This window comes from Podarcis melisellensis (genome assembly GCF_964234715.1).
Source record: "Podarcis melisellensis genome assembly, chromosome: 6".
NCBI lineage: Eukaryota > Metazoa > Chordata > Lepidosauria > Squamata > Lacertidae > Podarcis > Podarcis melisellensis.
In genome coordinates, this window is record NC_138538.1 from 20,075,545 (window position 1) to 20,088,072 (window position 12,528).

The 12,528-nt window shown below is 48.2% G+C and overlaps 1 protein-coding gene across 1 annotated transcript in view; it reads left to right on the forward strand.

Moving 5' to 3' along the window:
* The first annotated feature begins 4,948 nt into the window (after positions 1 to 4,948).
* The window catches only part of PREX1 (phosphatidylinositol-3,4,5-trisphosphate dependent Rac exchange factor 1), a 213,386-nt gene continuing 205,806 nt past the window's right edge, over positions 4,949 to 12,528 (forward strand). The window contains exon 1 of the mRNA XM_081916608.1: positions 4,949 to 5,358. Within this exon, the coding sequence (XP_081772734.1) occupies positions 5,191 to 5,358 (168 nt within the window). The 5' untranslated portion in view covers positions 4,949 to 5,190. The remainder of the gene's footprint in view (positions 5,359 to 12,528) is intronic.

Below are 12,528 nucleotides of genomic sequence, written 5' to 3' on the forward strand. Positions count from 1 at the left end.
AAATGCCTTTTGCGCAAGCTATAAAATTTCCAGACTAAAGAAAGGATTAAGTGGGTCCTTAAGCTAAATTTATTGTATTTAAGGGGAGGAGGGAATCATTCTTACACCTTTGAGGAATGTAGATTAACTAGGGGAACTATGGGGAGCATTCACCAGGTTAATAATGGCCATCTGAAAACACTGACGATGCTTACAATTTATTTTTCATTTAGACCATAAATAAATGTACAGACAGAAATCTGCCTCTGTGTGTGATTCTTCCTCAGGTTCAAATTCGGCAAGTTCCTATGCTGTTGCTACCCTAAGAACCCTTCCTCATAAACAAGCACAACATGCAAGTTTATTGCTCCCACATTTTATGTAGATCAAAGACATAACAGGATGCTGGACGAAGGTACTTGCTACTTAGTAGTCACATTGAAGCAGCAATTTCGTCAAGTGTCCAGCTTGTTATCCCTGCATGTGAAGCAGCAGAAGCCAACACGTACTCTTCTACACAGCTCTCAAAAGGTGCAAGAGAGCCCTGTTCCGCTTTGCATCTGGTCACCCTGCAAGTGTAAAGTAAAGGTAAAGGGACCCCTGACCATTAGGTCCAGTCGTGGCCGACTCTGGGGTTGCGGCGCTCATCTCGCTTTATTGGCCGAGGGAGCTGGCGTACAGCTTCCAGGTCATGTGGCCAGCATGACTAAGTCACTTCTGGCGAACCAGAGCAGCGCACGGAAAAGCTGTTTACCTTCCCACCGGAGCGGTACCAATTTATCTACTTGCACTTTGACATGCTTTCGAACTGCTAGGTTGGCAGGAGCAGGAACCGAACAATGGGAGCTCACCCCGTCGCGGGGATTTGAACTGTCGACCTTCTGATTGGCAAGCCCTAGGCTCTGTGGTTTAGACCAGGCCACCCGCGTCCCTCAGTGAAAAGGATCTTCAAACTTTTTGGGATCTGTCCATCTCTGCTGTAACTACTGTCCTCTTTCAATTGCTTTCAGTTGTTCAGTTTCCCACTTCTCAGCATAAACAGAGTGTGGAGGGATTGCGGGAGGGGGTGCTGCATTTACACCCCTCCTAGTTCCATGCTCTTATGTAAGGTGAGCAACCCAAGGAGACCTATGTTGCATCCCCACAGGGAGCATGAAGTTCACTGACCGTGGCCCAATCAGTATCTCCCAGTTTAACCTACCTCATAGGGCCTTCTCGGTAGTGGCACCCGCCCTGTGGAATGCCCTCCCATCAGATGTCAAGGAAACTATCCGACTTTTAGAAGACATCTGAAGGCAGCCCTGTTTAGGGAAGTTTTTAATGTTTGAAGTTTTATTCTGTTTTTAATGTTCTGTTGAAAGCCGCCTAGAGTGGCTGGGGAAACTCAGCCAGATGAATGGGGTAGAAATGAAGAAGAAGAAGAAGAAGAAGAAGAAGAAGAAGAAGAAGAAGAAGAAGAAGAAGAAGAAGAAGGATAAAAGGGGGGCACAATGTATGTCTTTAGAGAAAGGATTAGAAAGAGAAAAAGGACAGTGCAAGTACTTTTCCACAGAAACTTACACTTAAGGACTTTTTTATATATATAAGTTAATATAAATTCCAGAATGAAAGCATACTTTTGCTGACACTTGACACTTCCAGACACCGATGACAGCACTTCAGCAATATTAATGGATTCCCAAGACAAAACCACCATCGTGCCAGGACACTAATTCTGGAACTGAAAATCATAAAAGGTCTTTTTTGGGAGCTACTCAGCAGCAACGTAAACAGAAAAGATATCCACATGAAATGGTAGTGTACGGGTTGCTCAAGAAGCATTGACTGAGTGGCTTTATTCCTGCATCATCATTTCCTAAATTACAAGTTGCACCTCTCCCCCTACCCTACTTTCATCCAGGCAAAGCTGATAAAGTAAGCTACATCTGCTTTAGAAGACACAGGTTTCTGGTTCAGTAACAGGGTGGAAGTATACTCTGAGGTGGATGGATCTTAGAAACAGAAGCCAAATCTGCAAAGGCTCTGTCTGAAATTATGCCAGAATCTCACAGCAGCTGATACCTGGCACTTGGCCCAAATAGGGGAGAAAAACAAATCTGGGTGCCTGCTTTGTTTTTTAACCCGAGGCAAAGATGAAATGAATTAATTTTGAATGCTGCAGCGTCACTGAGAATGCAACAAAAAGTTAAATGAAATCAAACGCAAAGGAAATGAACAATTACATCGAGAGCCCAATTAGACTTGTTCTTCAGGGTTTACTCATAGCCTTCTCCTACTTGCTTGGGCCTGCCGCCAAAACGCTCTCCCAAGTACCTGACAGGTGTTTATAGTGCAGTAGTAAAGGCAAAATTAAGTATGGAGAACGAAAAAAACAGGCCCCATCTTCGCTATATGTACAGTCATACCTCATGTTATGTCCGCTTCATGTTACGTTCTTTCAGATTACATCCCGTGGTGACCTGGAAGTACCGGAAAGGGTTACTTCCGTGTTTCGCCGCTTGTGCATGCGCAGAAACACTGCTGCAGGTTGCGCTCTTTTCATGTTGCAAATGGGCCTCCGGAATGGATCCTGTTTGCAACCAGAGGTACCACTGTACATTTAAAGCAGTATCATACCACTCTGATCAGCCACGGCCTCCCGCAAAGCATCCTGGGAACGGTAAGAGTCGCTATTGCCCTGGAAAGCCACTATTCCCAATGGAAAGAGGGATTGACTTGTTTATGTTGTTGTTGTTTAGTCGTTTCCGACTCTTTGTGACCCCATGGACCAGAGCACGCCAGGCACTCCTGTCTTCCACTGCCTACCGCAGTTTGGTCAAACTCATGCTGGTAGCTTCGAGAACACTATCCAACCATCTCGTCCTCTTCTCCTTGTGCCCGCCATCTTTCCCAACATCAGGGTTTTTTCCAGGGAGTCTTCTCTTCTCATCAGGTGGCCAATGTATTGGAGCCTCAGCTTCATGATCTGTCCTTCCAGTGAGCACTCAGGGCTGATTTCCATAAGAATGGATAAGTTTGATCTTCTTGCAGTCCATGGGACTCTCAAGAGTCTTCTCCAGACCATAATTCAAAAGCATCAATTCTTCGGCGATCAGCCTTCTTTATGGTCCAGCTCTCACTTCCATACATCACTACTGGGAAAACCATAGCTTTAACTATACGGACCTTTGTTGGCAAGGTGATGTCTCTGCTTTTTAAGATGCTGTCTAGGCTTGTCATTGCTTTTCTCCCAAGAAGCAGGCGTCTTTTAATTTCATGGCTCTTGTCACCAACTGCAGTGATCATGGAGCCCAAGAAAGTAAAATCTCTCACTGCCTCCATTTCTTCCCCTTCTATTTGCCAGGAGGTGATGGGACCAGTGGCCATGATCTTAGTTTTTTTGATGTTGAGCTTCAGCCCATATTTTGCGCTCTCCTCTTTCACCCTCGTTAAAAGATTTTTTAATTCCTCCTCACTTTCTGCCATCAAGGTTGTGTCATCTACCACTCTGGAAATCGTAGCTCTGAGAAGGGAACATGATCTGGGTAGGGGAATAGAGGCAACACCATACAAGGATGCTCTGGAGCTCTGTCTGTTGGTGGAGGGACTGGGTAGCTTGATAATGAGTGTGTGCTGCCTCTAATGTGTCTGGCCCAGGTACAAAGCAAGAAGCTGGCTCATGCTTGATGGGGCCCTTAATGGGGAACCTGTGGCCTTCCAGTTGTTAAGAACCTAGGAAGAGCCTGCTGGATCCGGGCAATGGCCTACCTAGTCCAGCATCAGGTTCTCACAGTGACCACTCAGATGCCCTACCTGCATAGAACCTGAGCGCAAGAGCACTGCCCTCCTGTGGCTCCCAGCAACTGGTATTCAGAAGTAAGGCAGAGCCTCACTGTCATGGCCAGTAGCCATTGACAGCCGTATCCTTCATGAGTTTGCCCAATCCTCTTTAAAGCCATCTAAGTTGGTGGACATCACTGTCCCCCAGTGAAAGCAAGCTCCGTAGTTCAACTATGTGTGAAGGTACTTGGACTCCAACTCCCATCAGCCCAAACCAGCACCAGGAGCCAGGGGGTGATGGGATTTTTTGTAGTCCAGCACTGTCCTATGTCAGTGGTGCTGGAGACTCCATCTCCAACCCCTTCTGCCAGCCATAATAAAAGATTTCTGTGGGTTGCAGGTGTGCCGAATCGCAACGCCTGACTTCGTAAAGCAACAACAAACTCCACCTGGGAGCACCTCCAGGAATGTTCTTTCTGCGTAGCGAGTTCTTGGCACACACCATGGCTGGCTGGCGTACAATTCCGCGGCTTGCGCACACCCACCCGTGGGAACACCCCTGTTGGGAAGGGCTCCCCCCCCCGCGTGCAGCAGCCCAGGCTGTGCTTTTCGCCGCGCAAAATGGGATTCTGCCGCAGGAGCAAGCGCCGGCTGCTGGCCGCTGCTTCTCACGATGCGTGGGCAGAACCAAACAAAACCCAACCAAACAAGCGCGCACGGGCTCAATCGGGGGTGGGGTGGATGTGGGAATCTCTCCCCGACGGGTTGCATCCAGCAGCCGTTTCCCCGAGGTGGCGGAGCAGCAACAGGGCGCTTGATTACAGCCCAAGTTTGCGCGCCGCTCGCTCCCTCTCGCTGCAGGGATTTGGGAACGGGCTGGCTGCGTGCAAAGCAGCTCCGGGTGACGCGCGCAGGCCACGCTCGGGAGTCTTCCTGGCCGCCTTTGTTTCTCCCGCGCCGCCTGCCGCAGTCTCCCAACTCCTGCTTTTGCACTTGGGCTTGTCCCGCCAAGGCGCCCCGCCCCGCCCCCTGCCTCGGAGCGCCGCCCTCGCCTCGGGGGCCGGCGTCGCCTGGCCGCGCGACCCCCGCCCCCTCCCGCTGGCTGCCCTCGCCACGCCCCCAGCCCTCGCGCTCTGCCCCCCCTCTCTCTCGGGCGCCGGGACTTCCCTTCCCCGCTCGCGCTCCATTCAGTGCCCCTGGCGCTGCGCTGCGCTCGTCGCCGCTGTCCTCGGCATGTCCCTGAGCGGCGCTCCGGCTGCCAGTGGGAGCTCGTAGGCGGCGGGCTGGGGAAGCCCTCGCCTTGCCGTGCGTCTCGCGTGCCTCGGGGATGGAGGGCGCCGGAGGCGGGCGCCGAGCGTGAGGAGAGCGTGGTGTGCAGCAGCAGCCGGCTCGGAAAGTCCGTCAAGTCAGTCGGGCAGGCAGGCAGGCAGGCGAGGAGGCAGCCACCCCGCCATGGAAGCGCAGCCGGCAGCGGCCCCCCCGGTCGCGGCCGGCCCCGGCGCGGCGCCCTCGGAGCCTGCCAAGGATACGGACCGGCAGCTGCGCCTTCGGCTCTGCGTCCTCAACGAGATCCTGGGCACGGAGAGGGACTACGTGTGCACCCTGCGCTTCTTGCAGTCGGTGAGTGGCAAGGGCGGGAGGGGGGCATCGGGGGCAGAGGAAAGGTCGCGCCGAGGGGCGCGAGGACGAGGGTCAGCTGAGCGACTGCGGCGCGCCGTGGACGCGCCCGGGCCGAACCGGACGGTTAGGTCGGGTTAGGTCGTGGAAAGGGTCGTTTCCACCCTGCGTGAAGCTGGGCTGCCCAGCCGGCGCGGCGCGGACACACTTAAGAGGAGTCTCCGGTGAGGAGTGGAACTTCGCAGGGTTGCGTTGCTGCCTCGCGAGTTGGAGGATCGACTCCCTCTGGGTGGGCAGAAGGGATCGGTGGCTCTCCAAGGAGTTGGGAGTGTTGAGAGTTGGCCTCATCCTGCACACCGGCGGCTTGGAGGTGGGGGTAGTGGCAGTGGCGTAGCGTGGGTTGTCAGCACCCGGGGCAAGGCAAGTAATTTGCGCCCCCTAACCCGTGGATTTGTGCCCCCTAACCCCCAGATGTTGCACCCGGTGCGGCCGGCCCCCCCTGCACCCCCCCACGCTACGCCACTGGGTAGTGGGTTCAGACGCGCGCGGAGGGGGGAACCCAGCTCAGGTGTGTTTTTTTTGGGGGGGGGTGCCGTGCCTTGGACAGTCACATTGCCTGAAGGCAGTACCGTATGCATGCCCCACCGCTCTTGCGCACTGAGATGGGATTGCATGTTCTGTTTTGAGAAGGAGCTGAGTGTTGGGAACTGTGGTGGATACCGGCATGCAACTAGAGGACGCAGCGGAGCTTTCCTGCGCTAGTGGAAAACGAGTGGATGTTTTTGCAAGCTGAGCTTGTCAAAGACAGGAGAGCGCTTCCGTCCCGCGGGTTTCCAGAACGTGCAGCAGACGCTCTTTGGAACTGAGGTGGTTGCTTGCTACCCGTGGGGTTCCCGGTGGGTGGCTAGTGGCAACAGCCCATGCTGGGAAAACTGAGCCTTGTTGGCAGACGCTAGGTGTGGTTTTTAAATCCTCCCTTTCAAGATGTTTACACAGATGATCGTTCCTGAGATAGTTCAGAAGGTGCCTGAGCTGGCAAAAGAGGGAGCCCTTTGCAAACAACAGTGACCTACACTAGTACGATTTTTTTAAAAAAAGAACAAAGTGATAAAATTACTTCCTGTCTTAAGCTTAAGCCTGAGGGTGGCTGCTGTTTTTTGAAGCTTCGATTGACATCATTCACTTGGAAGATGTTGTATAGGATGTTGTGTGCGCTTTATATTTTGCATTTTCTGTATCCCCCCCCAAACAATAATTGGCCTTTTGCTTTTAATTTGAAAGTTAATTTTTCTTCTCCGTCTTGCAGCTTGGCTTCCAGCAACCTTCCTTGCTTGAGTGTGGTTTCTCCCTCAGAACGTATATCTGTTGCTTCATAATAGTAAATATAGATATGTGATTGCCGTGGGAGGCTGTCCGTCCATGTGGGGGTAATTCATTTCCCCATGCAAATTGAAAACTTTCAGGAAATGACTTTCCCATCTGGGTAGTTCTCATTTATTTTGCTGCCATGGCACTTGGAACTCATTAGCATTACACCACACTTCTCCCTTTGCACAAAACACAACCCCTTTGTGGCTAACACTGGCCTCCCACTGTTCCAAAGCTCTGAGAAGGAACAGTGGACTGTGAGCATTGCCTGCAAACATCCGCAGTTGTGCTAGCTTTCTAGCTTCTTTGTTAGTAGCACAGCAAGCATGCACTGGGATAGCTTTTCTGTGAGTGCATCGTGCCCGTTCTGCACTGACATCATATGCTGTTCAGGCTTGAAGAGTTAGTACCCTGGTGTGTTTATGCACAATGGCTACATCTAGATAAGACAATTGTATTGTTTCCTACGTAGGGTTGCCTTCAAACACAGTTGGGAAACTTTAAAGCAGTGCAAAATTTGGCTGCCACAATTCAACGTCAGAGAGGCTTAGCAGTTTGACCAGATTGCACTGATCTGGATCAGTTGCATTTGTTACCCATTCGTTTCATTTTAAGTGCTAGTGCTAATTTTTGGTCTAGGGATGGAGACCCTGTGACCTTCCAGATAGCGCTGGATTACAACTCCCATAATCCCTGATATTTGGGCATCCTGGGTCTGATGGGAGTGGCACTTCAAGAACATCTGGATGCCCTGAGATTCCCCATCCTTGGGTGCCTTAGAACCCAGTGTATTTGAAGAACCACATATTTCCATATGAATTTGCCTGGGCTCTTAAGTGCCACTGAAGCTGATTGGTGCCAGGGATCAGGGCCTGTTCAGTAGTGGCACCACAATTCCCTCTGCTGGGAACTTTGGTTGGCACTGTTTCTTGCAACCAGATGGTAAAGATTTGTTTATTCTGCCAAGGCTTTTGTCACTTCTATTGCTATATGTGTTTTGTATCCCATTGTTTTGTTTTGAATATTTTCATTGCAATTCTGTGGGGTAGAAATAAAATATTTTGGGTTATGCGCAACATACTTGAGGTACACCCACTGAAATCAATGGACGTAAGTAACACCAGGAAATGTGCATCTTTTAGAGGGTTATTGTTTATTGGAAGCATTTTTACTCTGCTTTTCAGCAATATTAATGATAATAAAATTTACTAGAAAGGCATGCAAAGTCACAGGACAGTCCCTGCCCTCAGGCTGATAGTCTAAAAAGCATGACACGAAAGCAAAAGGGAGTAGGAAAGAGGAGAAAAGTAAATTCAGCCACTGGTACTTCTTCACAGAGTTCTTTAGAGATCACTGCAGACTGTTCTTGCTTCAGGTAACACGTATAACCATTGTTCACAAGTTCTGCTTTTCACTCCTTAAAACAGAGATGGGGATCTGTGGCCCTCTAGCTGTCGTTGGACTCCAACTCCCATCAGTCCCAGCCAGCATAGCCAGTGGTCAGGGATGATGGGTGTTTTAGTCCAGCAACATCTGAAAGGCCATAGATCCCCCACCAGTGCCCTAAAATGTCACTACACACCTTTACTAGCTAGTAGTCTGAAGACACCACTTCCTCACTTGTCTACCATGGATCCTGCCCTGTGACAAGATGTAGATACTACCACATCATGATACACGTGGTGCCACCCTCCTACAGTCCATTTACTTTCCCAATATCTTTCATGTGTCTCAGTGAAACTGACAGCCTGGTGGTAGGGAAAGGCATGCCAATTATAAGTGCATCAGAGTGTTACTTTAAAAATTAATAAGGGTGCATATTAAACTATTAATGTGTATGTGTACCTGCTCATAGTACCGTCCTCTCTGATACACATGCATTGTACATGCAATACAGGGCCAGCCCTTTCGTTAGTTAGAGTGAGGTAGCTGACTCAGGGTGAAGAATAATACGGTAGTAATAATAATAATAATAATAATAATAATAATAATAATAATTTATTTATACCCGCCCATCTGGCTGGGTTTCCCTAGCCACTCTGGGCGGCTTCCAGAAGAATATTTTGCTTCATCAAATATTAAAAGTTTCCCTAAACAGGGCTGCCTTCAGATGTCTTCTAAAAGTCCGATAGTTGCTTATTTCTTTGATATCTGGAAGACAGGACCATGTGTGTCAGCCACAGCCTGCTCTGCACTCTCTGAGTTAACCATCAGCCTTGGATGTAATGGAGGATGCTAACCCATCCCCAGCATTCAGGTAACATTCAATTGCCACACCAGTCAGCTTTTGTACAGGGAATGGTGGGCATGATATGCCCTTTGCTTCAGGCTGCAAAATGTCTTGAGCTGGTTTGGTAGGGTGGTGGAGAAAATAGCCTTGCTAGATGGCCATGGTCTTTGAAGAGAAATAAGGTTGTGACACACTATGAAGGAAATAGAAAACGAAATCGCAGGAAGGCTGAAAAGCAGTTGTAAGTCCACCTTCTTGGTAGGGGTGGGTTTGTTGGGATCCCAACTCCCATCACACCCAGCCAGCATGGAAAATGGTCAGGAATGTTGGGAGTTGTATTCCTACCAACATCTGGAGGGCCACAAGTTCCTACTTCTGCTTTATGGCCTCAGTCAATTTAGAAATGGGGCCAGTACATTTAAAACTGCATTAATATTAATGCCATTCACACATGCACACTAACAGGGAAAGAGTAATACAATTGATATTGGATGAAGTTGCCCCTTAGAGTAGGTAGCCCCTTCTGTTTTCCTCAGATTGTTTGTAAGACCACGTCCGCTGGGGGTTGCTGTGTAGAAAAGGATTTTCTTCCTCTCTGTCCCCACTGTCTAGCACCACGAACTCACTGACATAACAGTTGATTGGAAAAGTTATAGTTGCTTTAAGGACTGACACCAACTTCAGTCCTGGTTTCTCTCTCTCTATCTATGGTTGAACACAAAGAGTATGTAATCTTCCAAACCTCCCAATTACAGAGGCTGCTGGCTTTGTGTTCTTGAAGTTCTGTTTTTGTGGAATGTGCTGCTATAAAAAGCGCATGTCGCTCAACCATCAAGACTGCTGTCTCACCCCAGACAAACCAAACCCAAGTTTTCCTGTCCCAAGTATTGAGTGGTTTTTGTCATCCGCAGGCTAGGCTACTGGTTATTGGTTGTTTGCCAGGAATGAGCTGAGCACATTTAACTTTGACATGTCACAGTTTGATAGATACTTGTAGGATCATTCTTTTAACTGAGAGGATGCTTCTCGTGTTCATCTGTGTGTGTATGTGCATGCTAGGATGTCTCGGGAGAGAGTTGTTAAATAATCTGGATGTTTATTGGGTCAACAGTACAGTCATACCTCTTGTTACGTTTGCTTCAGGTTAAATCTTTTCAGGTTGTGTCCCGCGGCGACCCGGAAGTACCAGAAAGGGTTACTTCCAGGTTTTGCCGCATGCGCAGATGCTCAAAATGACGTGATTTTCTTGAGTCAACATGAGAGTACCTCTAAACATTTTTTTTTTAAAAAGCACTGCTTAACTAACGTAAAGCTAATAGATGAACACAGTTCAAGGAAGCTTTTCTTTACTCGTGCAAGCCTGCCATCCTCGTGTGAACTGAAGGCTTTCCTGGTGCTGGTGATGTGTGTCTGGATTTTGTGGTTTGGGCTGGTGCCCCCTTGTTAAATATTTACCATTCAAGCTCCAGACTTCACTTAGTGCTCTCCATAAATAATGCTAAAAGGAGCAAACAGCCAAATTCAATGCGTAGTGAGGCAAGAGCTTTGCAGGGGCTTCCGGGCTTCCGTGGCAATGTAAAAGAATCCCCTTCTGTGTTTGATGCTGTAGGCTTGCTTATAAATCAGACTGTGTTACTGAGAGCATTTTTCTTTTCTTTCTTTTTTAAGGAGGGAACTTTCCTTGGAAGACTCGCATGTGGTTATGGAGCAGTTAAGGGAAAGGTTTTCTTTTGTGTGTGCCTAGAGACCTTTCCCCCTGTGCTTGGTGGGGGTTCTCCCCCTCACACACAAAGGCCCTGTTTTTTATTTGCTTTGTATAAAGGATTCCACAGCCTTTATTTTACTTCTGTGGGTCAAAAGGGGCGGGGGGGGGTGAGAGAGGAGGGGCTGGAGGAGAGAGAGCATCTTGGAAATTACAGAATAGGACATTTTTTTAAAATTTTCCCCCAAAAGCCACAGTACTTGTCACAATGCTTTTCTGAGCATTAAGCAGTGAAATGCTATTAAAGTCTCTTTTGTTTTATTTACAGTAAAATATTTGATAGGCTTATTTGCAGAACGATCAACAGTTTACAGTGCTGAGAAGCAGGTCCGCGCTGGATTGTTTTGGATTGTAAAATTTTGAGTTTTGAAAGGCTGTATCGTGGTTTTTATCTTTGACATGCTTCACTGAATGCCTGTTGCTGAATTCTCAGCAGCTGGATGGATGGCATCCAAACAGAAGGATGCATGAGTGAGATTCAGTTCTGGGTGCTTTGGGGAAGGCAGGGGGTTACTGCTGCTCCCCACCCCAAACCCTCTCCAGTCTTCTCAGGCTACACTGTCTGTTGCTTCAGAGGGGGTCTCCTGACTCTTAGGAGAAGCTTTTCAGCAGGTGCAAGTGGAAGGAAGGGTGAGGAAAGCTCTCCATAGGGATGGAAGGACTCTGTGAATCCTAGCCTGTATGTCAGAAAGGGAAATTTTGCTCTAACAAAAGTATTGCATATTACTCAGTGCAAGCAGAACCTGCAACAAAAATGCTGCAGTGTGGAGGTGCTCCTGTTCTTGGCGCCAGCCAGTCATGCTCTCTTCCTGGATACTCCATTCTCTCTCTCTCTCTCTCTCTCTCTCTCTCTCTCTCTCTCTCTCTCTCTCTCTCTCTCTCTCTCTCTCTCTCTCAATGTTTTTCAATTCCATATGCCTGAGCACGCTCAGTCCTCATGGATCTGTGTTTTTGTACCCCCTTGCCCTCTTTTATTATTATTTTTAAATCTGCTAATATTGGGGTTTCCCAGCCCTGCTGTTCACCTCTCTCTTGTCCATGGATGGTTCAGTTTAGGCTATGTAAGGATACATAGTGCATAGAAATAAGTGCACAATTAGTATATAGAACTTGAAAGAAATTGTACTTTCAAGCTTATTTTACTGAATAGATTTTTTTTTAAAAAAACCCACAATATTTTTTAAAACACTCCCCCCCCCCCCGCTAGCGTTGTTAAAATGCTGTGCATGGCTAGGATTGCAGCTCAACAGCTCCATTTTAGCCCTGTTTACTTGGGAGGGGGTATTTTGATTACAGTGGGATCTCCTTCCAAGTAGGCATGTTTAGGATCGCAACCTAAGTGTGTTTTATGTATCCTGGGGCTCAGCATGGATTGCATTTGAGGTGTGGCCAGATAGAAAGTACAGTGGGCTAGAAAGACAAGTTGATTGTAATAGCACATTTGGAAAAACAGAAAAGGATTTTTCTGCCCCCAGTCAAGCCAGCTAAGCATTTTTGCCCTGAATGGTACATGCAGACCTCTTTGTCAGCCCCATTTCTAGAAGAAGAGAGGAGATATTACATTCATGAGGATTTCAGCTAAGGCCCCTTTCCTCTATAATATAAAACATGTGTGGGAAGAACTTTATTATTAAGCCTGAGCATAGCCCTATAGGTGATGCTTCTGGCTGAAAACGTTCCATTAACACACCAAAATCCTTTATATAGTCAGTTTAAAATACTGAAGGAGAAGCAGCAGCCCCAGATGCTGACGCAGATAAAGAAATCTGCGAAACAAATAAGAGATAAAAAAGAAAACAAGACAAACGTCTTA